Below are 24,508 nucleotides of genomic sequence, written 5' to 3' on the forward strand. Positions count from 1 at the left end.
GCTCTATTATTTTGAGAAGGTGTTTTAAATCCCCTAGTTGCTCTAAACCTTGGCTTCAAGTGGATGCTTCACCCTCCCAATAATAAATTCTGTAGAGCAAAATTGATTTTCTGGACTAAACATTTCACACTACGCAAGCAAACAGCGAGTCTGAAAATAATGGTATTTCCCCTTTAATTCTAGAGTTTGTCGATAGTGGCTTTATTTGTCCTCATTGTTTAAGGTCCCACAGACTGCCCTGGTGCATAAGTACAACATAATAACAATAATCACAAATTAAACATTTACATTTTCAATTGTTTTAAGAGAGTAGCCTTGTGCTGTGGAAATTCAATTGTATAGATCCAAGTTTTACAGTTTGGGTCGCAAAGGAAAGTCATGAAGTAGGCTATAAAACAAAGTTGAGTATGTTTTTTGTTTTGCTGTTAAAGAGGGCTAATCAGAAGAATTAGGTTAAAAAAAGCTACATGCAACTTTGATTTGTAAAATGTAGAGATGCTGTCTTTATGCTTTGAACCAGACTGCCCTCTTCTGGTGGAAGCGTGTCACAGATATTCTCTTTTCAGTCACTTGTAAACATAAATGTAAAATATGAGGTATGAATATATTTATGGGAAATTAATCAGTAACACTGAGTTGATGAGACAGGTCGTACAGAAAAGTGGTTTATTTGTAATACAGCAGGACTTTTCTTCTGGTCTTACATCACATACAGATGTCTCCTTGCACTCAGCATTGAAACACGTTATTTACCGTTTGTATATCTACTTGTGTAACTATAACGGTACAGAATGAATCATTTTAATGTTTTTGTTTGCACTGATTATCATTGTTTCACAGACAGTCTACATCAAAGTTTCCTTACACCCCAAATACAACCAAATAAATCTACCGCTGAGTAAGAATCAAGTAAACTGATAAAACAAAAGACGAAAACCTAATAATTTAAAATGATGATATAAAACCCACCATATGAGGGAATTAAGAAATACATTAAATCAGTCTTTATAGATAAATATATGTGACTCCAAATCAGAACCGATTAAGCTGAAAGGGAATAGAAGTCAATTCTACATATAAGGACAAAACCCAAATGATTAAACTCTTGATTTAACATAGATGCAAAAGATGCACAATGTTCGGGTGGATTTACAGTATGTTGCACTGTCACTGTTATACGAGTAGTAGTACCCATGTATGGCACACGAGAAGTTTTTTTACTGACGTAGGTCTGTGGGTTCTGCTGATTTCAGGTGTGACACACGTCGTGGATGTGTTCTGATTACCCTGCTTTCTTTCACATAATAATCACTGAACTAAAGCAATATGCATGTCAAATAAATATTACAGCCATTTATAGACTCATCAACAATATTCACATTCAGTAACAGTGAGTTATTACCCCCCGATATGCAATTCTGAGACAAAAACACAGAGAGCAACCTGACGCAGATTGAGTACTCAGCCCACGGAGGCAGATAAGCAGCAGCTGAGCAGGTCATGTGTGGTGTGTGTTGTTTACTGCTTTCACATTGACAAAATTGATAAAGCTGACTGTATTCAGCGCATGTTGATACTAAATGCAGATAATGGTCGATTGTAAGTATGGGCATCCTACTGCAAACAGCATCAGAACACAATGAGAGCAGTTTGAAACGTCTACAAGCAGCATCGACGTGCATGCAGCTCCCAGGATGGAAAGGTTTGCAAAAATGTCAGCAAGATCTACCAGTACGCATGCAGGCGGTTGAGAATGTCTTGTGCGTTTAAAACATTTTAAAAGGGCGACTTTGACACTTCAGAAACATTGGTAGTAAAATCATGACACAGATATTGAAACATTTCACAAATGAAGCAGTAAGAGGGACAGGGGAAACTCCTCTCCTGTTGAATTTGTTCTCCAATAATACTGACCACTCGCACAAACACACACAGAATGTCTGCACACTCGCACACATTTACACACTTTATCTGAGTATCGAAGTGCCTCAGCATTGCTCACAAATTGAAATGTAGAATTAGGGTGACATGCATCAGCTGTGATTGTTCCCAAATATGGCTCTGTTAGAAAAACATAAAAAAACAGGAAGTGCAACTGACAGAGAGCAGTTGTTTGTATGGACAGCTGACAGATGAAACCAAAATACATCAACCAGAAGTCATCTTTGACTCACTGCTGACTCAGTGGAGACTTGGTTTCAGCACCTAGAGACAAACATACAGTACACTGCACCTAAGGACAAGAGGTGGACACAGGAAAAGCAAGTGTGTGCTGTGATTGCTTGTGATTAATGTCCATTATGTATGTGTGCGATTATATGAAGTACATGAGAATCAATTTCTAATAAGCACTGTTAACCTGTTAAGCCCCAAGCCTGTTTTTTAGGTCTCAGGCTCGAAAATGACATGCCCAGAACAAATGACTATATCTTCACTTGTAAAAGGGGTAAATTAATCATCTTTTTTCTCAAAGCAAGGTTACATCTGTGAGTTGGATGTAGAAAAGTCAGAATCAATATAGATGTTTTTATTTTAAAGTATAAATTCAGATTGAACATAGTAAAAAAATGTCCGTCCAAATAAAAAACATTACTTATAGTGAAACACACTCTTGAATTATGGGATAGTAGACTAAAAGCTTTAGGAATCCAAACTATAACATAAGTACCCTGTATCAAGATTGATTCAAAATAAGTTACATTTGACCTTTTTAGAAAGAACCAACTTCTGGGGTCATTTGGGTGGATTTGCCATGTCTCTGGAACCCATTGGTCGAATTTTGGTGATTGACACCACTTTTGAACCGTTAGAACCAATAGAATCGAGAGGGAAATTCCTAAAAATCCATCTAAACATTACCATTGGTGAAGGGAGTGATGTGCAGCCAGCATGCCCAAAACCGGAAGCTGGGTTACAGCTCTCATACACTTTGTATGAAAACTCAGTTTTTGACAGAAATGTTATGATGTGACACAGAGACATTGGATTAACCTTCAGCAGCGTTTTTATGCGTTTTAATGCCATTGATCACAACTTTTGATCAGAAACAGCAAAGGTACGACGTATTTGCCGTTTTTTTCTACGTAAAGCTAAGTTGTGTGTTGTCTGGTTTTGCCTTCGCTGCCGCAAGTTTTTTGTCTTGTTTGTGCAGATCCGATGAAGTATAACATATTTCTACAGTGAGTTATGTGCTAAGTGCGTTAGTACTCTTTCGCTTAGTGCTAATTCAGACGCTCGGTGTTAGAGTTGTGTTTTGTTTCGGTAAAAATTGTTCATATCGTCAGTTAGCTGAGTTTCTTCCCGTTAAGTGGCTATGACACATTAATAGTTTGTTAAATGTTAAAAAGCCCTAAGACACAGTTTCGGGCAGGGGCTATGGGGCTTAACAGGTTAACTACTTAGAGCTCAACAGACTGAAAATTAAAGCCTAAAATATCCCTTAAATCATGACTCTTGCTTTTCACCTATTGATCAAATCTCCCCTACCTAACCGAAGCCCCCGTTCCAGGAACAAATAGAAAGTTGGACAGCTGCTTGTTCCTGTTTATTTTTTGTTCTTGAGTTGATTGGCCAGCCAATCAAGACCCTCGTAGAGGCCGTCTCCGCTGGTGGCGCAGGTGGCCTGGATGTACCAGTTACGGTGACGCAGGGAGTGTAAGCCCAACTTGTCTGTGATCTCAGCGGAATTCATGGCGTTCGGTAAGTCCTGTTCAGACACGAGAGGGTGAGAGAAGTCAAGGGTCAGTCATCTGGCTTTGTGTGACTCGAAAGCAAATATCTTCCATTTTAGTTTAGGTTAAAATTGCAAGTATTGTTTATTCTGCAGATGTGTGTGTATGGTTTTGGTTTGAAACAGATCTAATTATGGTGATATTGACTGATATTGTAAACGTGATAAATTGATATAAAGGATAGAAGGTCACAAACGAAACTATGTATATATTCTTTTCCATCAAAGACTTCCAGAGGGTTGTAAGCTTTTCATCATTCAACTAAGGTATTTCAGATCAGAATTGATTGTATTACCAAGTTTACACATACGAGGGATTTGCTTATTATCATCTTTTAATTTAGACAATAATGATTATAGCAGTATAATTCTATTTTGTTGATATGGACTGATCTTCCACTACAACACTACATTTGTGTCAATTTATATGCAATATGTACAATAAGTGTGTATATACCGTATGCCGAACAGTTTATAGTTTCTTGCCTGTTTGTTGGCAAACACAAGGAGGACTGCATCCCTCAGTTCGTCCTCAGCTAACATCCTCATCAGCTCCTCCCGTGCTTCATTCACACGCTCTCTGTCGTTACTGTCCACCACGAAGATTAGACCTGAAACAGCCAAACATAAAAAACGTCATTCTAATTCTTTCTGAGGAAGAACAGGAAAGTAGCGTTTGATTAGCTCTTCTCACCCTGTGTGTTCTGAAAGTAGTGTCTCCACAGGGGGCGGATCTTGTCCTGCCCGCCCACATCCCACACAGTGAAGCTGATGTTCTTGTACTCCACTGTCTCCACGTTAAACCCTGGAAATAAGAGTGGGGTCATACAACATGTAAAACAAAAATGGCGGTCCATTTATATGACAATAATTAGCAACAGATATTATTTTTGACTGAGCACCTACCGATGGTTGGGATGGTGGTGACTATTTCCCCCAGTTTGAGTTTGTAGAGGATTGTAGTTTTTCCTGCAGCATCGAGGCCCACCATCAAGATCCTCATCTCCTTCTTCCCTATGAGGCTTTTCAGCAAATTCCCAAAAAGGTTCCCCATGATTCAGATGAGGTTCTGAAACTTCAGTGTGTGGCTACAACCTTGATCAAAGATGATTTTTTACAAATGTGTACTTGTCCAGCAAGGTTTGATTAAAAAGGGGGGCTGAAAAGAAACAGAACAAATACACATTATTACTTTTATGTTTAATGCAATATTGCATTGTGAATTCAGATGAATGATTCTCACAAACATGTTGGAATAAAGAGATGATTAGTAATAAATGACATGCTCTTTAAGGCCTTTGTTAAATTACAAAGAAGGACACACTCCTGCTCTTTTAACGATCTTATGCACTACCATGAGTCATGACAGAAACTGTCACCTTTTTATGTAAATGTCCTCGCTGTGGAACAAATAAAGGATCTCTGATTTCTACATGCACCACACTAAGACAGGTGCAAGCTATGCTAATTGCCTTCAGTCAGACTCCAGGCTGCAGCACAATCTGTTCAGACCCTTCTCGTTGTTTTCTTTCTCCTTCAAATGTGATCTTGCAACAATGCCATGCCCTCAGAGCACATTCAAAATGTCCTACATTACAGGCCTGGCTTGAAACCATTCAGTTGATCCCCAACCATAAAACCACCTGGACTAAAACACGGACAGAACAACACGTCTGCAGCTTTGTCCAACATTCTGATTATTGTATCGGCAACAAACATTTGTGCATATTTATGTGTCAGCAGAATTTAGGAGTAAAATGCTTTTATATAAAGGGCTGGGTGATGTGGAGAAAATAAAATCTAATGATCTCTTTGTACATCAGTGATGTTGAAATAAGTGGGTAAACAAAAATACTACAACACCAAAGACAGTCTAGTAATTTCCCCTTTACATGCAACATTCAAGACGACTCTTATAGATATGCAAAAGATATGTAGTTGCAAAACACGATATCTGTATACGATGTAATATACTGCAAAGCTTCATTCCAGAGTCCAAAAACATTCTCTAAGAGTAGAACTGCACACAATTATCAAAGTGAAAAAGTCCTCTTACTAGCTATAAGCCTGATTATCAGATTGATTTGATTTCAATGTATTAATGTATTTATCTGGTAGTTTACATGTGTATGTTGCCTTTCAACACAGCAAATATTTGTCACAGATGGAATAGGATACCTATAACTAATGCAGAGGGTTGTGTTATAGGTTATATTTAATGTTCCCAACTAATGTTTTCTAAATGTAATGTAATATGTTTTGACATTCTGGCATATCTACAAATTGCAAATGCTCTACATTTAACAGTATGTGTAGAAGTTATATTTCATGTTCATCCTACAACGCCAGTTAAGGACTCAGATTATCAACAGACTCATTTGAGCTAACACAGAGAGGATAAAATACAAATAAATAAAGTCTCCAGAAGAACTGAGACTAGCTTCAGCCCTGTCCATGGTGCTGAAGAGGACCGCCACACCTGTCACTGCCTGACACCAGATCCTCTCCTCTCAGGTGCGTTCACAGGTATGAGTGTGAGCTCATATACATGTGATTACTGCACGATATACCGGCCTGATCATGTTCATTCAGCTCCGGGGGACTCAGGTTACTGCAGCAGGATGCTACACGGTTACGTTATGGCTACCAGCCGTCCATCTCACTGCTTCAGTTTGCGAATAAGCACACTTAATCTCAGCTACCAAGTTTAACGACCTCCTCATTATCTAAAATAATGTAAACTCTTTACCAGTTTAACTTTAATCGCTTTATCGATGCGCTAGCTAACTACCCGATCCACCCCATTCATCCATCCGATTATATCCCCTCCTCAGCGGGCATCCTGCTGCCAGAGAGCCGCCCTCCGCAGCCACAGAGCGGACAGCACCGAGGCTACACAGCCGCCACAAGGCAGCCATTAAACACAAAGATATTTAATCACCTGGTGGTACCTGCGTGTGTGTTATCTGGGTGCATGGTGCCAGTATCCTTACTTACCTTAGCCGAGTTTTCCTCTGCTGCTATGTCTCACGGTATTTTCCGAGACGAACTCAGCAGTGAACCAGATCTCGCGAGATTTGATGTCAAAGCCAAACCTTGATTGTGTACCCTGCATAGTATAGGTTGACTGCAGAGGTGGGGAAGTAAATATACTCAAGTACTGTACTTAAGTACAATTTGATACTTGTCCTTTACTTGCGTATTTCCCTTTTATGCTACTTATGAGTACTTCTACTCAACAACAATTCAGATGTGAATAGTGTACTTTTACTCTTCTACAATTATTCCATACCTTTAGTTGCTTTTACAGATTTTGATTAATGATGTGGGAATCATCACTTAAATAAGTCTTTAGCTACACCTGGAGAAAATTCACAAGCTACCCTGCAGTATACAAAGTCATTAAAACTAGCTGACCTTTACCAGCTTTGCTAAACACATTAATGCATCAATAATTATAATCAAAACATATAATATATCTTATTCTGAAATATACCAATCTGCATGATGAGTACTTTTAATTTTGGTGGCCTACTTTAAGTTTATTTAGGTGACAATATTTTTGTACTTTTACTTAAGTAACATTTTAACTGCAGGACTTTTACTGAACAGAGTATTACTACACTCTGGTACTTCTACTTTTATATACTGTAGGTACATAAGATTCCATCTCTGGTTGACTGTCTTTTTTACAAGCAGGATTGTATTTGGGTTTGATAAAGATTTGCCACATTTAAAAATTATTTTGGAACATTGTCACTTCACTTCTGATTTGTAAGTGTTTTGGTTTTTCACTTATACAACAATGAAATAAAGGATGAGGTTAAACACAACATGCTGCTAAAGCTTTAGTTCTTTTTTAGTTCAATTTCAATAACATAAATATCACTCTTCACATAACTTTAACAACAAATTAATAATAAGTAGTGCCAATAAATGACCTCTGGTGAAAAATGTGTTCTTTCTCCAAACACATAACAGTTATATTCGTTTCTCTGTTTTCAATGGGCCATGTTTGTAACCACCCAAGACTCAAATACTACTTCCTTAATTTGTCTGATTAGTCATGGACACCTATACACAAAATGGTGTGGTCATTCTTCTCGACTTCTTTTTAAATAAAATAAATATTTTTTTAATTATTGCCCATGACATAACAAAAAAGGAAACAAAATATACACATTTTGCAATGTTGTGTAATATAGTGTATTTTAAAATTAAATAAAGTATAATTGCATTGAGGGCATCAATTTCAATTCAAAATGCTGAGAAGCATCACCAGCTTCCACTTGAACACACACAGGAGGTTTTCCAAGAGATGACCAGAAGCTGAAAGCATTCTTCAGTGCATTGTAATTAGCTGTATGCCACTTAGCATCAAGTTCAGTCGAAATTATCATTGTCATGTATGTGCTGATTTGAATTGCTACTGAGCTTGACATCCTGTTGTATAGAGTTCCTGTTTTTTGTGTGAAATCAAGTACGTTTAGTTAAGTTAAATTAAGTTCGTCTTCAGGAAATTATCTTCAGAATTGCATATAGTGCAATATTTTTATCCACAAATGGGGAACAAAATAAAAGTTTCTGAATAGAAATAATCATGCAATCCTTAATGTAAATAATTAGGTGATATAGACTATACTATTTTTAAACCACAGAAAATCTTATAGTCGCCTATATGAAAAAGAGAACTTTAACACATTAGGTAAATGTGGCAATGGGGGCAAACAAGGTACGTGAAAACAAATACAAATGTATCTTTATGACACTACAAGGATGTGTTTTGATTTTGTATCGTCACGGTTTATTGCACTTATTGTATGTCGCTGGGGATAAAATTGTCAGCTAAATAAAACATCATGTAACGTAAAATGACTTACTGTTTGTTTTACCAGCAAAGTATAACTATGCTGCTATGCATAGTTCTGTTATCTGAGGGGGAAGCAGGCTTTATTTGTATTTTGCATAAAAAGATGAGTCATTAGTTTACATTTTGTGCTGCACTGTGATGTTTTGCATTTTAATGTACTTGATCCTACTCCTATTTGTAAAGAGGGAATCTGTATTTTACTGCTATTTCAGACATTTAAGTAAACATTCACCACACATTTACAATGCTTTGACACACTGTGCTACACTGTTGCTCACCAGGATTCAGTGGACAGAAATAAAGAGCAGCACAATGCTTGAGCAAGCAACACCATGGCATTTTGCCTAGCACTGACCAGACTAGGTTTGTTTAGCTGGCACCATATCATTGAGATTATACTAACGTTTGTCATAAAAATGTATTGTTTATCTAATACATGAGCATGTGGCACACATACTGCAAGCTGCGCAAATGATACTTCCAAGGCATCCTGGCAAATAGAGGACTTGAGACAGTTGGTGGTTCAAATGTTTGCCGCTCTGCTGCTTTGCAGGTCATTATTGCAAATAAAGCGAGGGGGAGTGGAAGTCATTTATAGATGAAAACAACACAGTTGACAAGATGGAATGAGCACAGACTCTACAAAAATTATATCTCAATTTGCAGGTACAAGTTTGGCTTTTTGAGAGTAACAGAGTTGTAGTTCAGAAATTTGAATAAATAGTGTTTATACATTTCCAATCTTTGTTAATCAAGCTATTCTTATAGGTTGATTAATCACTACTCTACTTGAGTTGCTGACATTTAATGATCTTGTTAGTAAGTCATCGAGGTTTTCTGTTTGACAGGAGTCATGACAGCACTCATACATTACACTCAAACTAAAAAGAGGGTGATGAATCGTTAAATATAGCGGAAGAAAATAGGTCTCAACTTAGTGGACATGTTTGAGATCATCTAATTTGTCAACTTTGTAAATGACCACGCAATGTGTGTTTTATTTAATTTGCACATTATGTTTTCTTACTATGTATAATCTCTTGTCTGGTTTTGTAAAGTGTACTTGGGTGACCTGAAAGCTGTAAAAAACATTATAATAATAATAAAATGTCTAATAATAGTAATAATAATAATTATGATAATAATGATAATTATTGGGTATGAGGTATTTTTTTGTTGACAATTTAATATTTGTATGTCTGCTTTCTTTTTCCTCCTTGAAGTTATTGTTCCCTTATTATCCATACACATTTAATATGACAGCGAAATACTATGTTTGTTATTATGGGCTTTCACCTGATTTGACATTGTCTGCTGTCCTCTTCTGAAGTCAGTATCAGTGTGTTAGTGAGGGGCTTCAAACAATAACACAGATAACTCACAGGCAAAGGAGCTGACAGTCTGCTGCAGAGCACTGCCCCCCAGCGCCTCTGCGGAGCTACCGCTGCAACCCCCCTCCCCCCAGCGGTTGACGGGATGCTGGCGGAATGATCGAGGCGGACTCTGTAAGGAGGCCCAGGTGTTGGGACAACGTCCACGGGCCGCGAGTCCTTATCACTACAGCATAATAACACATCAGCATTACTCGGGACTGAGCCATTTTGGACACACAGGGGCACGCGCTCTCCCCCCGCTGCTGTATGCAGAAGAAGCCTGAACACGGAAGTTGTTGGTTTGGATGGCAGCTGTTTTCCAGAAGTTCACGATGAAGAGCACCGTTTTCCTGCTGCTCCTGGCAGTTCTCACCTGTGGACTCTCGCAGGGAAACGAAAATGATGTCGAGGAGGTGCAGGTGGAGACCCTGGTGAGCCAGACACAGTCACAATGCAGCAATAACACCCACTGCCAAATATATGCAACAGTGTTAACAGTTAACTCTTCTGACCCAAAGGTGCAACCCGAAACTTGCTCTGTACTTTCCAGAATGGGAGATACGTTGAAAATCCACTACACGGTAAGACAACGGACACAACAATCCGTTATGTCTGCGTTTTGTAATAAATCGCAGGGAAGCGGACCCAGCTGCTGACGAAAGCAGTTGTTGTCTATGTGGCACCGTCTGCATGAACCATGGGAACCCGCTGTGTTTATGTATTACAGACAGATCTGGGTTCAGCAGCTGTCAGAACTGCATTTTCGAAATGAAAATGGGGCAGATTGTGGTTTATTGTCAAGCAGTAGGCCTACGTTTGATTTGGGATTGTCTCGTGTGCTGCTATTACTATGGAGTGATGGGGCGGTGCAACACGTCAGCAATAAAGCCCAACCATCCAGGCATTCTTATAGTAGGCCTACAGGAGGCTCTCTGGAGGCTCACACATGTTGATCTTTAGGAAATAGAAAACTCAGTCTAAATGTTATTTGTCATGAGTGATTCATCAGACACATATTTTATAGATGAATCGACTAATCGTTCGGTAGATAAAATTATAACAATATTAAGAATCCATTATATATGTTGTTATATTTTCTTTGAAGAATAACGTAGTCAAGTATACCTCCTAAAAGGCTGCATACTCAAACTTCTCGAGTTGATACATTTAAACAAATCAATCATTCCAATCTTAGTGTTGTTCTTTCCTGTCACCATCTCACACGTTACCATGTATATTTCACTATCCAGGGTAAACTGTTGGATGGAAAGGTGATCGACTCGTCACTATCCGTGGACCCGCTTGTGGTAGAGCTGGGGAAGAGGACAGTTATTGCTGGTAAATTAACAGTAAATCATTGTGTGTTGCTCAATCAGTGGCACTTTTGAGAGTTCTGCAACATGTTGAGTGTGCTGGGGAATGTGCTCGCTTTGCTGATTGAATTTCTCTGTGTGATTTTCTTATCAGGTCTTGAACAAAGCTTGGTTGGCGTGTGTGAAGGGTAAGTAAAATGTGAAGGTCCATTTGAAAGAAAGAGCCTATCAATTGATTTACTTGTCTGCATGCAGCCTTAAGCCATTGCAAAAACTACTATAGTTTATAATTTTGTGATGGAATATGAGAAATTCTTCCCCTGTAACTGTGTTCTCTTTTTCTCGTTTAGGCAAAAAATTAAAGCCACTATTCCATCTCACCTCGCATATGGAAAAAAAGGTTACCCTCCTACAATTCCAGGTACTGAACCCATGCAGACAAATCACACAGACATATGAGCAAAGGGCTTGGTGAAAATGTACAATCATGAACAAAAAAATAATAAGTCTCATTAGTTGTTTATTTATATATGTATATGTTCCTATTTGTGAACCGAATGTACGCACACACTGAAGTGCAAACAATTAAATAATTAATTTTTCACCTGCTGACTAATAAAGTCTCATCTCTTTTTTCACTTTTCATTTTCATTTGTAAAACAAAAAAGTAAAACACATTAAACGTGAGTTGGATCTCTCCTAGGTGACGCTGTCCTTGAGTTCGAGGTGGAGGTTGTTTCTCTGACACAGCAGACGCCATGGCAGAAAATGGTGACGGACGTGCTCCCCCTCGTGTGTCTGGCTCTGGTGCCCACTCTGCTGGGCCTGGTGGGCCTTTACCTCTACAACAAGGCCAATGCAGAGAAGCCAAGCAAAAAGAAGTCAAAGGATAAGAAGATCAAGAAGAAATAAGGACAAGCCACAAAACTATTTAAATAAAGTTTTTTAATTGTATTTGGTGTTCTTTATTTTTATTTAATCTGAATTGGCTTTGTGTATAAACCATTCTGGGAATTAAGATAGGAAATGTTGTAATTATGTATAAATTCACTGTCTTTTAATCCTGGGTAAGTTATAATGGTCTGAAACTTCTCTTACCAGAGAAGCTATTAACCAAAGCTTTACAGTTTGTCTCTCTATCAACCTTTCACACAGCATGCACAATAAGCCTTCCATCTTGAGATAGGTAACATATATCCATAAAGATTATGTTTTCCTTAAAGTTACATTATTAAAGCTAATTATTTCTGTATGTAAATGTAGTGCATACTTCTGTGATCACATTGCCACATAGTAACCTCACTTTCAACAAGTAACCTGACTCAAGTCTGGAATTCAATTGTCATTTTTGAAGTTGAACAAATAAACAGGCATCCTTAAATATCGAACATTGCAGAATGTACTATGAAATGATTGGCTGTACATTTATAGAAGAAGAAGATACACTTTATGAATCCCTGCAGGGACATTTATTTCCCCACACATTACACACACAGGGGAGGATATACATGCACAAACACAGAGGATATACGCACACACAACCACATGCAGATAGGAGAGGTGGCAGTGCAGAGAGGCTGCCAGGTACCCAGTGCCAAGGGAGCAGTTTCGAGGTTAGGTGCCTTGCTCAAGGGCACCTGGAGGTGAACTGGCAACTCTCCAGCTACCAGCTCACTCCGATCGGGACGTGAACCAATCGCAAAATGAGTGTGAAACTCACTTTATCTTTATGATATGAAATAAATAATATTTTAACGCACTTTATGGCTCTCAGTAGAGTAAGGAACATAGGTGGGCTTGTTTTACTATACGGCGGTGCTCGACGGCACTGCCAGTGTGCCTCCACCCATGAACTCCTCTCACTCGCGTTACGCTGGTAAGAAAACGTTCACTACACTGATATCCCTCCGCGATTAAAATAAGAATGAGGTTATTTTTCTTAAGTTATTTTGTGCATTTTTTTTATTTAGTTTAGACACTCAATTCGAACACACTATTCTGTAGAAAAAAATAAACAACATAGGGCATCTACAAGATTGTATTTTTGAAATAAATATCTTGAGGGCGGAGCGGATGGCCCTACTTCTGGCGGTACAACCTCTTCCGGTCCTCTTTCCAGCTTCCCGTGCAACATGGTGAGTGTGTTTCAGCGGCGGCCGTGTGGCAAAAACTGAATTTACTGTCATTTTATTCGAATTATCACACGTAATTGAGTATTATTCCCATTTAAAGACATAGCTATACAATGATGTGTAGAAAAAGTCCACAAATGTCACTCGAATGTATTAATAAAAATAGTCGGGGCCTTATGCTAGCTGTTAGCATGCTAACAGTTTTGTGCATGTGTTCCTGTGAAACAGCGAAGGATGATGTTAATATGTGGAAATACACCACAAAGTGGCGTGGATTCATTATATATCTTATTTTATGCCGACGATGTGAACCAATGTGTCAGTTAGACATAACTCAAAAGCTTCAAATTATTATTGTTTTACGTGTGGTGCAATGGCTGCCGGGTTGAGGCACCGCTGCCATCACATGCATATACAACACTATACAAAGCCCGGTTTAGGAGAGATACACGATTATGGTTAATTCCCCCCACCATCTTATATTTGCATTGCGTTTATGATTAGTTAAGTGTACGGGCTATTCTCAGATAATGTTGACGTATTATCTTGCTCAAAGCCTGTTGGGGAAAAAATATGTATTGGAAGACTGGCAATTGATTGACCAATCCCGGGATTAGGGACTGTTGGTGCTGTATTAAAAAGGTTAATTGCCATATAGGTCTTCATTTGAATATAATTTTACTTCGTGTATTGTGCATGCAAATAACATATTGCTAGGAAATTAAATAAAAAGGCAAACACGGTAACCAAAAAACATTGTATTCAGCATGCCAACAGTTGTCAAATTACACTTGCGATGCAAGATATTTAAAAAAGTTTACAAATGGTACTTACATTTGTATACGGTAGGATAAAAGTTGTTGTATTGGGTAAAAATCAATACTTTTTGCAATTCACTTGGGGACAAATTATTTTTATTTAAAAGGGGAAATTCTTTAATGTTAAACATAAGCAGACCTTTGGCTTGACTTTGATGCCAATTGTAGGTACTTAAGTTGTTTTGTTAAATAGAAGCATAGCTATTGTGCTGTTTTAGGTTGTATGTCTCTGACTCTTCTGATTTTTGTTTTACAGACAAAGAAAAGGAGGAATAACGGTCGTGCCAAGAAGGGTCGTGGCCATGTGCAGCCCATCCGCTGCACCAACTGTGCCCGCTGTGTGCCCAAGGATAAGGCCATCAAGAAGTTTGTCATTAGAAACATCGTGGAGGCCGCGGCAGTGAGAGACATCTCAGAGGCCAGTGTCTTTGACTGTAAGAGAACATGCCGTTTGCATCATAAATTGTCTTTTTGATTCTTGTGGCTTGTCCTAATCTGAATCTTTCACCCTGCAGCTTACGTTTTGCCCAAACTCTACGTGAAGCTCCACTACTGTGTCAGCTGTGCCATCCACAGTAAGGTGGTGAGGAACCGCTCTTGTGAGGCAAGGAAAGACCGCACCCCACCTCCCAGATTCAGGCCCGCGGTAAGTACTTTCTACTAGTCTGTTGCGTTAACTGTTGGATCTGCCAAACTACACTTAGTCCTAGTCACAGTAGATATTATGACCAATAGTAGGAGGTCTAGCACAGGTGTTGAAACTGGCACAGCTGAATGAATGCAGATATGGGGTTTTCTTTTTGTTTGACAAGTCACATTGTCCACTGTGAGAAGGGTCTATATGAGAAGTCTAAATGTTCCCTTTTTTTCTTTACAGGCCGGTGCACCAAGAGCCCCTCCTAAGCCCATGTAAAGCAGAATTGGATGATGCTGTACATCTGAAGAATAAATTCAAAAAATTCTTTACAAAAACTTGAATGTGTGGTGTCAATTATTCTCAACTCACAATTGTGGATAGTTTCAGGAAAGACAGGCCTGTCAAGTATTTTATTTGGAATAAACCTTTTTACAGTACAAAACTTACAGGAATTTAAAAGGCTCTGCAGTTATTTAAAGCAATATCAAACCATTAACGGTATGGGATGGTTAACAAATATGATAAAACTCAAGGGAAGAAATTATTCAACAAAGCAAATTGAACACATAACTAGTTTTCTAGTAGTACAGTCTATACATGGATTTATTTGGTTAGCTTTGTGTCTAAAAGTCAAAGGTTGGGGAGCGAACAGCATTTGTTTTGCATGCATCAGGTTTAGAAGCACATATCTGTCTAGTGTTGCACATGAAGAAGAAAAATTACCCCTAACTTTACATTTTTCCACAGAAAAGAGCAGATCATTTTCTAACAAGTTTGCTTATTTTTGGAGAACAAAATGAACAGTTTTGAGAGCTAGCCAAGTAGTTTTCTATTTCTGTACAAGATCAGTCACACTTGAGGTCGACAAAACAGCTGAAAATTCAGAATGTTCCACACTGTATCTAGTTGGTTCTTTGGCAGTCTGCATTCCCAAAACCCTTATGCATAATGAATTTAATAAATATCTTTCTTCAGGTCAAAGATGGAAAAACAATGTGATCTTTTGTAATGAGCAGGGGGCAAAAGAATACATAAGGCACAATAGCCAAGTCAACTAAACAGAATAATCACACCTGGGCCTTGTTTAACTACAAGCCTTGGCCTAAATCCCAATATACAGTGAAGTTGGATCCAGTCAATAGGTCTAAGCTCTTGTCCAAGTAAAACTGATGTCAAGTTCAGTGACTACTTTGGTGTTGACCATCTACATTAGTGATGTCAATGGTTTTCTAAGTAAGGTTGCAGCAAACTGCATCTCAAGCTTCACTGCCATGTTTGACTTACTGCAGACTTCTCTCCTGACATGACCTCAGTCTATATTTTTATATTAAGGCAAGTTAATTTGAATATTAAATAAAACTACAACTTTAGAAGTGAAATATTTGTCCACCTATTTAAATGTGTTTCTGTAATGGGGAGAAGCCCACAGGGCTTTGTGTCAACACCTGACGCTCCCTTTAAAATCTCATACAGTATTGTGCAATAAGATTTCTAACCATTAATCAAAACAAGTACAACTCCACTTCATAATTTGTTACAATTGTTAAAGCAAAAGAACATATAGGGTAAACTTAGTTTATTTATTTTGAAAAGGAATCTCCAAATGATCTTTTCTAGATGTCTTCTGTAAAGCTAAGTGGAGATACCTCCTGGAAAGTATTCTGTTTGAACATCTACAAGGTTTAAATAAAGGAGCAATAAAAACAAAAATATTACCTTGCCGTTTCTTTCTTATTCCTACTCGATGCATTTTTTCCCCCTTTTGCAACTGTCATTTTCAAAGTAGAAAGAAGTGGTTCTTTGGTTGAGATTAGAAGATAAAGAGACATGTCATCCTATGAGAAATCCATGGAATCATTCATAACACTAGAAAGGATCCCTAAGTATACACTTAAAGCCTTGAGTGGTCAGTGGATTTTGTTCAATCTGCAAAGGTGCTCTTGGGCAATATATACAAATTTAGAAATCTAGATATCAGTGGGTCTCTGAAAAATATGTCTCAGTTTGTCCTAAAGTTATTTGAGTGACTATTTAGATTGAGAACATGGAGATGAATCTGAAATATAAACAAGGAGTTCTTGACCACTATCTCTATTGTTTTACCATTTAAACAGTCAAAACAGAATCAAGAGCTGAAAGTGAAACATCTTTCTTAACCCTTGTGTTGTGTTCGAAAGCTGTTAACGTTCATGGTGTTCGCGGGGCAATTTTGACCCATGATTTATCTCAGTCCAAAACACAAAAACAATTATTACTTATGCATTCGTAACCGTACAATCTTGTTGTAATTTTATTTTATGGCCCAAAACACATTACACCACATATTGCCCACGTGCATGTGTGAGTTCAGGTTCAAGTGTTAGTGTACATATTCTTTGAGAAAGGTGGAGTTCCCGTGGGGGGAGGGGGGCCAGAGGGATGGGAGACCAGGTGCATGTTGCGTACAATTATTGTTACAGTGGATGAAGGGGGTGAGGTGTCTAAAGTCAAAGATTAATTTTGATTGGGCAACATTTGACCCAGTGACCCACAACAATGCTGCTGGGTCTCCCCAGACCCGAACACCAAATTATGCACTTTTAGAGACCTTCAGACTTGGCTAAAATGGTCAAAATTAGTTTTGTAGTGTTTATATAGCTGTTGTGGAGGATATCACGACGCCTTGTTCCGATCAAAAAAACTAGAGCGTAGTTATTATATCATTTTAACTTGAAACGGGTCACGGGAGACCCGAACACAACATAAGGGTTAACGTACATTTAATTTCTGCACCTTATTACCAATACAGGTTATATCATAGATCATAACCAGCATTTTGAAAGAAAAACCCTTTTCACTGTGGACTAAAATGTGTTCAAATAAAATCTAATATCTAAACGTTTTTCCTGTGAGGACGTATTAAACTGCCACTGCACGTATTCATGTCATAGCAGCAAAAGCCTTGCCCGTTAGTCTTTGATAAATTAGTAAAAGTGTTTTTTTCACATTAATGAAAATCAGCGTGAGGGAGTGAAGAGTGGGAGAATATAAATATTGTGCAAAGCTATAAGATGTGGACTATTGTCTGGAAAAACTTGAATAACGAATTTTATTTTGTAACTTAAGTTATTTAAAATCACCAACAATGATCTGACATGATTCTGGTCAACAAGATATGATCAAGGTGAAGAAAGGCACAATAAGATAAAAACATCAAAAATAATTAGAAAATATAAATAGATTTGTGTTGGTGTGCAGTTTGATGGAAGAGCAAATGTTAAAGACTTGTTAAGACCCTAACCTATTCAGTAATCTCTACAATTGTGGCAGTGATACTCGTACTCTTTTCCCAGAGGGGGGAAAACCTTTTTTTCTCATTTAGAGAAATGTGCAGGTCATTAATGTATTCAATAAAATAGTTTAATATAATTAAAGTATTCTGGCAGGTATCAGTGCAACAAAAGCAGTAATAGAAGAGAAAAAAACAAACATTTCGTACATTGGGCCACACGGCATTCACACAAAGGCCTTCATTTTCTACCTTAATCATTCAATTAACTTCCATAACACACAGGTTCTGTCATATCACCATCTCAAAAACACACACACAAACACACACACACACTCAGTTCCATCTGTCCCACCCTGTTAAAAACAAAAGTGCATTTCTTATTCACGGACAACCCCTCAAAATCCTCTATTCGACTTGGACCTGGTTTTTGAGTTTGGTCTGCACTTTTTTACATTATAAAAAGCATTTCATGAGGCAACCCCAAGTTGTAAAAACTCTGTAGAACTTAACATTTGTAAGGGAATCATTTAAATAAATAAGTGCTTTTAGTACAAGGCATTGACCTTTCTACAGATGATATTGTAGGTGAGCCTATTCACTTCTTATTGAGCTGTTAAAGTGCACAAGAAGGGAATTTTCAGGTTATGGACAAAAGCCAGATTGGTATATTGTAATTTATGCATCAGGTTTGAATCCTGAACTTTTGAGCAAGGCACATCTGCGGATGAAAAAGTGCATTGTCTCATTATCTACAAGGAATTAAAAGTGCTTTTTTAATTGATTAATTGATCAAAGTGCATTTAAAAGTACAAAGGACCACGCTTATAGTGTTAAAAAACACACATATGAGCTGACCATTAATCCTGGGATATGCGTACCAGCGCCTAGTTTCATGTATTTAGCGTCTCCTTTAACCCGTGTGCAGACCAAACCCAGCCAGGTCCTTGTCTCAGTGTAAAAATATCCCTAGATGAAGCAGGCTGACCATCCTCAGTCAAGAATGTGCTCCCCTCGGACGATGTGTGAAGAAAATTCATAGCGGTCCTGGCTGCGGTGTCCACAGATGTTACACTCGAAAGGCTGGCGAAAACCGTGGCAGCCCATGTGGATGGTGAACATGACATGGTCCAGGAAAAGCACACGGCAGTGCGTGCAACGAAAAGAGCGCACAGCTCTTCCCTCCCCGTCTACAACTCGAAACGCCTCTGTAGAGGTGGAGGACGGCGCGGTGGGGGAGCTTGGGGTTGGAGCGAGGGCAGGAACTGGGAGAGCTCCGTCCCCCCGGTCTTTGGTGCGGCTGGGACTGTCCCGGCTCCTGCGATGTGGAACCAGAAGAGGCGCTGGGTGGTGGTTTTTGGAGTGAGGGAGATGATGGCCATTGTTGCTGTGCAGGGCCGGAGCGGTACTGTTGCAGGGCTCGTCTGGCATGCTCTCTGTGTCTGTAGAGTCATGGCAACCGTTGCTAGGTGAGGCTGCAAGACTTCGACCCGCATGCAGGTCTTCGTGACCCTCTGCTGCCTCCCGACCCCCGACCCCCGCAGCTCGCAGCCCGGCTCCAGTCCCCGTGCAGTCCAGTCTGGCGCCCAGAGCCACGGAGCTGTGGAGCGGCCTGAGTTCTGTTAAACATGAGGGGTGAGTGGTGGGAAGGTGTAGAGGCCTCAGTGTGTCCGACACCCCTCCTCCTCCATTACCTTCTACACCTGCGTATTCTCCTCCCAGATGAGTAAAGTGTCTGGTTTCGTAGTCCTCCGCGTGCATCTCCCCGTCTTTATCCAAACCAGTGCCGAGCTCATAAGGTGCATCTGCAAGGTTGAGGTGTATGAGCTTCTGTCCTGCAAAAGAGAAACAGAATGTACTGTGGAAATCTGTGGAATACGTCCAAAATCTTGTCCAGGTAAATGAACAGCCTGCCAAGTTATTTGGTAACATTCTTTATGCCATGATTAGTTTGGAGGTTCGAATTCTAACTCAAATTCTGTATTTCCTCCCAAAATGTTTTTAATATAATTAAGTTCAGAATGTGCCATCTAGAGTCAATGTGATTAAAAAGCTTCTAAATGATGGTGCTTTGTATAAGATTTTAAATAATACAAATGTTCCTGTTAAGCATTTAATATGTTGTTTTTCAGAGTCTGTATTTCCTGTGTAAAACCCAGAGATCTCCTGCACAAGATGTGTGTAACTAATCAATAAACATCAATTCATCGTGCATATCTTTCTGATTCACATTGTAGTTTGGTTTGAATCAACAGCCAATCATGCAGCTTGGGCACATAGAAATCACTTGAAGAAAAAGATCAGTACTATTGTATGTGTTTCCAATTCAACCAATTAATGCGACTTTTAGTTTCCTCAACCTGTCCACTGAGACCAAATGCTCACCTACACATTTTTGAGGTGTGGATCTCTTGCGTTTGGTGATGCTGTTGGCAAGACGATCGATAAATGCCATCTTGTCTGAGGAGGGTTTCAGTAGAGCGTCTGGTATAAACTCTAGCTCTCTCATCTCCTCTCCTGCAGAGTACAAACAAACTTTAATGTTATTTGGGGGGTGTCTTATTACCCAGACAGCATTTATCCCAAATGTTTAAGTTGTACGATGGTTTTTGGAAAAAAAAGCAACTAAGTGAGAGGTTGTGTTCATTGCTCTGTTTAGGAGGTACTGTAGACTACATTTCACTAGATTTACATCCGTTTGGAAAATGTTTACGACACTATGTTTAGATTTTGGTTACTATCTTATCTGTGGAAATGTTGTTTACCTGTGACATGTCACCTACGTGAATTCAATTAAACTGTACCTGTATTATGCGCACTGGAGGGCTGCTGTGACTCCAGACTCTGTAAGTAGCTGTGGCAGCGCTCACGGTGCTCCTCCAGGGTGCTCTGCTGCTTGTAACTGCGGCCACAATAACTGCACTTATAAGGCTTCCCTACAGTTGGAGAGGATACTGGGAAGAGAGTATAAAGAAAAAAATTAAAGGCAAATTAGTGTCACAATATTGTATGCTATCATAAAGAAAAGAAAAACTGTTATCAGCCTTGAACCCGTCCTACCGGCATGAGTGCGAAGGTGGCCAGTGAGCGCGTCTCTTCTTCTACAGGCATAGCTGCAGAAGGGGCATTTAAAGGGCTTCTCCCCTGAGTGCAGCTTGATGTGGCGGAGTAGGTTACCCTTTTGAGTGAAGGAGGCGCCACACTGATTACACTGGAATGGTCGCTCACCTGGGGATAGATCGAACCCATCAATCCAAATGGTCGGATTACATCTAAAATAACGTGTGTCTAATTTCCTTCCATGACTAAATCCCCTTGACCCATACTCATATAATTGTTGGCGTTAGAAAGAGGTTGGAAAGCATCCTTCTTCATGTTAACAATTCCCTCTTCATTCCCATCACTCTTTGATTTCTTGTAAAAATAATCTCACCCACAAATGGAGTGGAACAGTAACCTTATTTCTGGCATTTCAGGGTAATATCACAAACTTCCATGTGCTGTTCATCAAGCTGAAACAATGGCTTTAAGACAAGTTCTTCCAGTAAATAGTTTGGCAAAGAACACAAATTATTATTATTTGTTCAGTACTTCAGTACAGAATGGCAACAACACAGCAATGTGTGTAGAAGGTTATGTGAATAAGAAAAACACAATATTTATTTTCAACATCCATGCTATGTATTTGGACATGTGTCTGACCTTATATCCTTCACATAAAGCAAATGTTTTCTCACAGAGATGACTTATCTGAACTGAACTGATCAGTTACCTGTATGGCTGCGTTTGTGCACCATGAGAACATTAGGGCCAATGCAGATCATTCCACAGATGTCACACTTGAGCTTTCCATTTGGAAGTCTGGTGGCTCCAGCTTGCATGGATTCAGGATTGGTGAGCTCCCTGTAGCCTCCAACAGCCTCAGATCCCAGATCAGGACCCCCTTCTTCTAGCCGCTCCCCTCTTTCATCTTCAGTACTGCGGCCTGGGTCTTCATCACTGTACAGCTCCACTTTAATCGAGTTGGCTACAGAGGAAAAGAGCAAACACAAAGAAGTTGTTCAATACTTTTAACCAGCATATCGCCAGATTTAAGAGAAAGAGACAACAGTGTGCTTATTTGCCATTACTTATGTGATAAAAGTAGGGACACCGTATACTTTCACAAGCCGTAGTCTGTTCAGCTAGTATAAATCTGAGAGAAGCTGATACTTTTGGTTGGCTTTCTATTTATCATGGTTTGGTTTCACAGTGCAAAGAATAGGATGACATTTGAACTTAAAAAGAGGTGAATAACCATTACTCACTTACCACTGAGTGAGCGACTAGGGGAGGTATCCTTGCTGTTTGGGGTGCTCACTGTTGCTCCTCCAAGAGCCCCAGAAAACTCTCTTTCCATTGAAGAGTCTCCACTAGCTGCAATAGAGAAGTGGCACAAGCTAGATCTGTCATTTGAACCACGTGCTAATTAATGAAAGTATGTACAACTGTTAAAACTGAATTAAGAGAAAGATAGGAGTCTTACCTGAAATGCAAGACGGGACATTGCAGTCTTCAACATCCATACTAGTTCAAGCTGAATACTGAAATGACAGTTGTGCAAAATGTTAAAAATCAATCTGAATTATCTCTATAAAAAAACTCACATCTAGCCCAACGTGTGTTGTGCAACCCCTATTAATACAACAGGTAAACATTCAGTAGTTACAGGCCTAGGTCAAACTTGACATCACATGGGTAAAATATAACCCCTGATACACTTATAAAGTCATTTGGACAAGGCATGAAAACTTAATTCAGAGAAGTTTAGGATTATAATACAAAGATATTGTGATATCACACATGAATGTCAGCTAACTACAAACTTGTCAGTGCAACTTGACTCAAGAAATACATCGTGAACTGCACCAATGTTAACTGCAACATTAGCTACTAGCACTTCAAATATATGAGCTGAAGATGAGTTGTTAAGTAATCGAACCAGACAACAGTTAACTAGCAGCTAAATTAGCGTCAACTCAAACCTTAGCAGCCACAGATCAGCTCATTGACCAATGACAACATTAATAAAGTAGGCTAATGTTCAGGCTAATCTAACATTGTGCTCATTTGAGACATGTCTGATAAACACATCGTGATCAAGAAAGATAGCCTTTACTTTGACGTTTACATAACGGTGGATTTGAGGTGACCTAAATCTATGGGTCGGCCTCTGTGGCTAACGTTAGCATGTGAAATTACCGTTAGCTAAACTTCACACTACAACGCTACATCAGTCTGCCATCCTCGGCAGTTTATTGAAAAGAATGTCGCAAAGTTAAAGCTAAGTAATGTGGGAGATGACGCAAGGGATATAACGTTGACTTGTGACATTAATAGTATTAATGGCACTACAATGGACACCCAAGTCTTTACGAGGTTGTATTTATAGCTAGCAATACAAACCAACGTTAGTCATTAGCTAGCCACTGTCAATGTTTCCTAAACGGTTGCTATGGCACCCACCCCCTCCCAAATGCAATTGCTAACCAGCCAGTGTTGAGCTATCGAGCTAGCTCTCCCTGAAGCACTGAAGCCGACTTTTACAACACCGTACAGCGGAGATAGTCAATCATAGAAAGTACTTTTGAAGTTGTACGGTTATCGCAGTAACTGTCGCATTACCTGTCCCTGTCAGGGCCGTTTCAGTGAGATTATTCTGTATTTTCATCTGCCTGTTTATGACGGCAGCATCCCCCGGCAGCGTTTACCTCCAGATCCAAACAATTTCCGGTCAGATGCCTAACCTCTGCCTCTCAAAAAGCAACAGTGAATGGCCTCACTTGAACCACGAATATGTTTTACGAGAAACTGTGAAATGAACTTACAACATGTCTTTAATTATTTATTTAGCACAAGCAAACACAGCTAACACGATATGTGTGTTGTTTTACATTACCGTTATATTTATTAGTAGTTATTTTTGAATGAATAGAACATATAGAACATGTCTACATTATGGATCTCCACAGGAGAGAAACAAATTAAATAAAAAGATTAAACAATTGATGTAAACTAACCAAAAACAACAGCTCAAATTCATACAGACAAAACAGGTTACAATGTGTAGTAATAATAATATTTAAGATACAGAGACACCAGGTAGAATACAACACATATTAATTTGATGTATTTATGCAATATATGTAAGGTATTCTAATGTATGTAAATCAGATCAGATAACAGTTGGTACGTTTAAAACAATGATAATACTTTTTTCAAAATGTGTTCTGTACTAAAGAATGGCATGAAGCCACAGGTTGAGGGACACCTGCTTCATCTGCATTACCAGACCCTATATTTTGACATGTCAATGAATAAATTGGAC

The 24,508-nt window shown here is 39.0% G+C and overlaps 4 protein-coding genes across 7 annotated transcripts; 2 read left to right on the forward strand and 2 right to left on the reverse strand.

Moving 5' to 3' along the window:
- Positions 1-1,291: 1,291 nt before the first annotated feature.
- Positions 1,292-6,802, reverse strand: LOC117447170 (ADP-ribosylation factor 3-like). The gene is made up of 5 exons (XM_034083828.2): positions 6,728-6,802; positions 4,637-4,889; positions 4,425-4,535; positions 4,217-4,341; positions 1,292-3,706 (listed from the first exon to the last, which is right to left on the reverse strand). The coding sequence occupies exons 2-5, from the start codon at positions 4,782-4,784 to the stop codon at positions 3,545-3,547; spliced, it is 546 nt and encodes a 181-aa protein (XP_033939719.1). The 5' UTR covers positions 4,785-4,889; positions 6,728-6,802; the 3' UTR covers positions 1,292-3,544.
- Positions 6,803-10,048: 3,246 nt separating this feature from the next.
- On the forward strand, positions 10,049-12,240 carry fkbp11 (FKBP prolyl isomerase 11). The gene is made up of 6 exons (XM_034083222.2): positions 10,049-10,404; positions 10,492-10,554; positions 11,224-11,311; positions 11,441-11,474; positions 11,637-11,707; positions 11,990-12,240. Exons 1-6 carry the CDS (start codon positions 10,279-10,281, stop codon positions 12,196-12,198), a joined length of 591 nt encoding a protein of 196 aa, XP_033939113.1. The 5' UTR covers positions 10,049-10,278; the 3' UTR covers positions 12,199-12,240.
- A 1,087-nt stretch (positions 12,241-13,327) lies between these two features.
- LOC117446658 (small ribosomal subunit protein eS26) lies at positions 13,328-15,208 on the forward strand. Its single transcript, XM_034082978.2, has 4 exons — positions 13,328-13,421; positions 14,493-14,670; positions 14,752-14,882; positions 15,114-15,208. Exons 1-4 carry the CDS (start codon positions 13,419-13,421, stop codon positions 15,147-15,149), a joined length of 348 nt encoding a protein of 115 aa, XP_033938869.2. The 5' UTR covers positions 13,328-13,418; the 3' UTR covers positions 15,150-15,208.
- Positions 15,209-17,870: 2,662 nt separating this feature from the next.
- Positions 17,871-23,927, reverse strand: LOC117446657 (zinc finger protein Eos-like). 4 transcript variants are annotated; one of them, XM_034082973.2, is made up of 8 exons: positions 23,806-23,927; positions 22,667-22,724; positions 22,453-22,557; positions 21,914-22,168; positions 21,202-21,369; positions 20,946-21,095; positions 20,527-20,658; positions 17,871-19,976 (listed from the first exon to the last, which is right to left on the reverse strand). In XM_034082973.2, exons 2-8 carry the CDS (start codon positions 22,704-22,706, stop codon positions 19,135-19,137), a joined length of 1,692 nt encoding a protein of 563 aa, XP_033938864.1. In that variant the 5' UTR covers positions 22,707-22,724; positions 23,806-23,927; the 3' UTR covers positions 17,871-19,134. The 4 variants fall into 4 exon arrangements, with proteins under 4 accessions (XP_033938864.1, XP_033938865.1, XP_033938868.1 ...); XM_034082974.2 differs by lacking the exon at positions 23,806-23,927 and adding an exon at positions 23,300-23,375; XM_034082977.2 differs by lacking the exon at positions 21,202-21,369.
- Positions 23,928-24,508: the final 581 nt, after the last annotated feature.

The sequence above is a fragment of the Pseudochaenichthys georgianus genome, chromosome 5, assembly GCF_902827115.2.
Source record: "Pseudochaenichthys georgianus chromosome 5, fPseGeo1.2, whole genome shotgun sequence".
Classification (NCBI taxonomy): Eukaryota; Metazoa; Chordata; class Actinopteri; order Perciformes; family Channichthyidae; genus Pseudochaenichthys; species Pseudochaenichthys georgianus.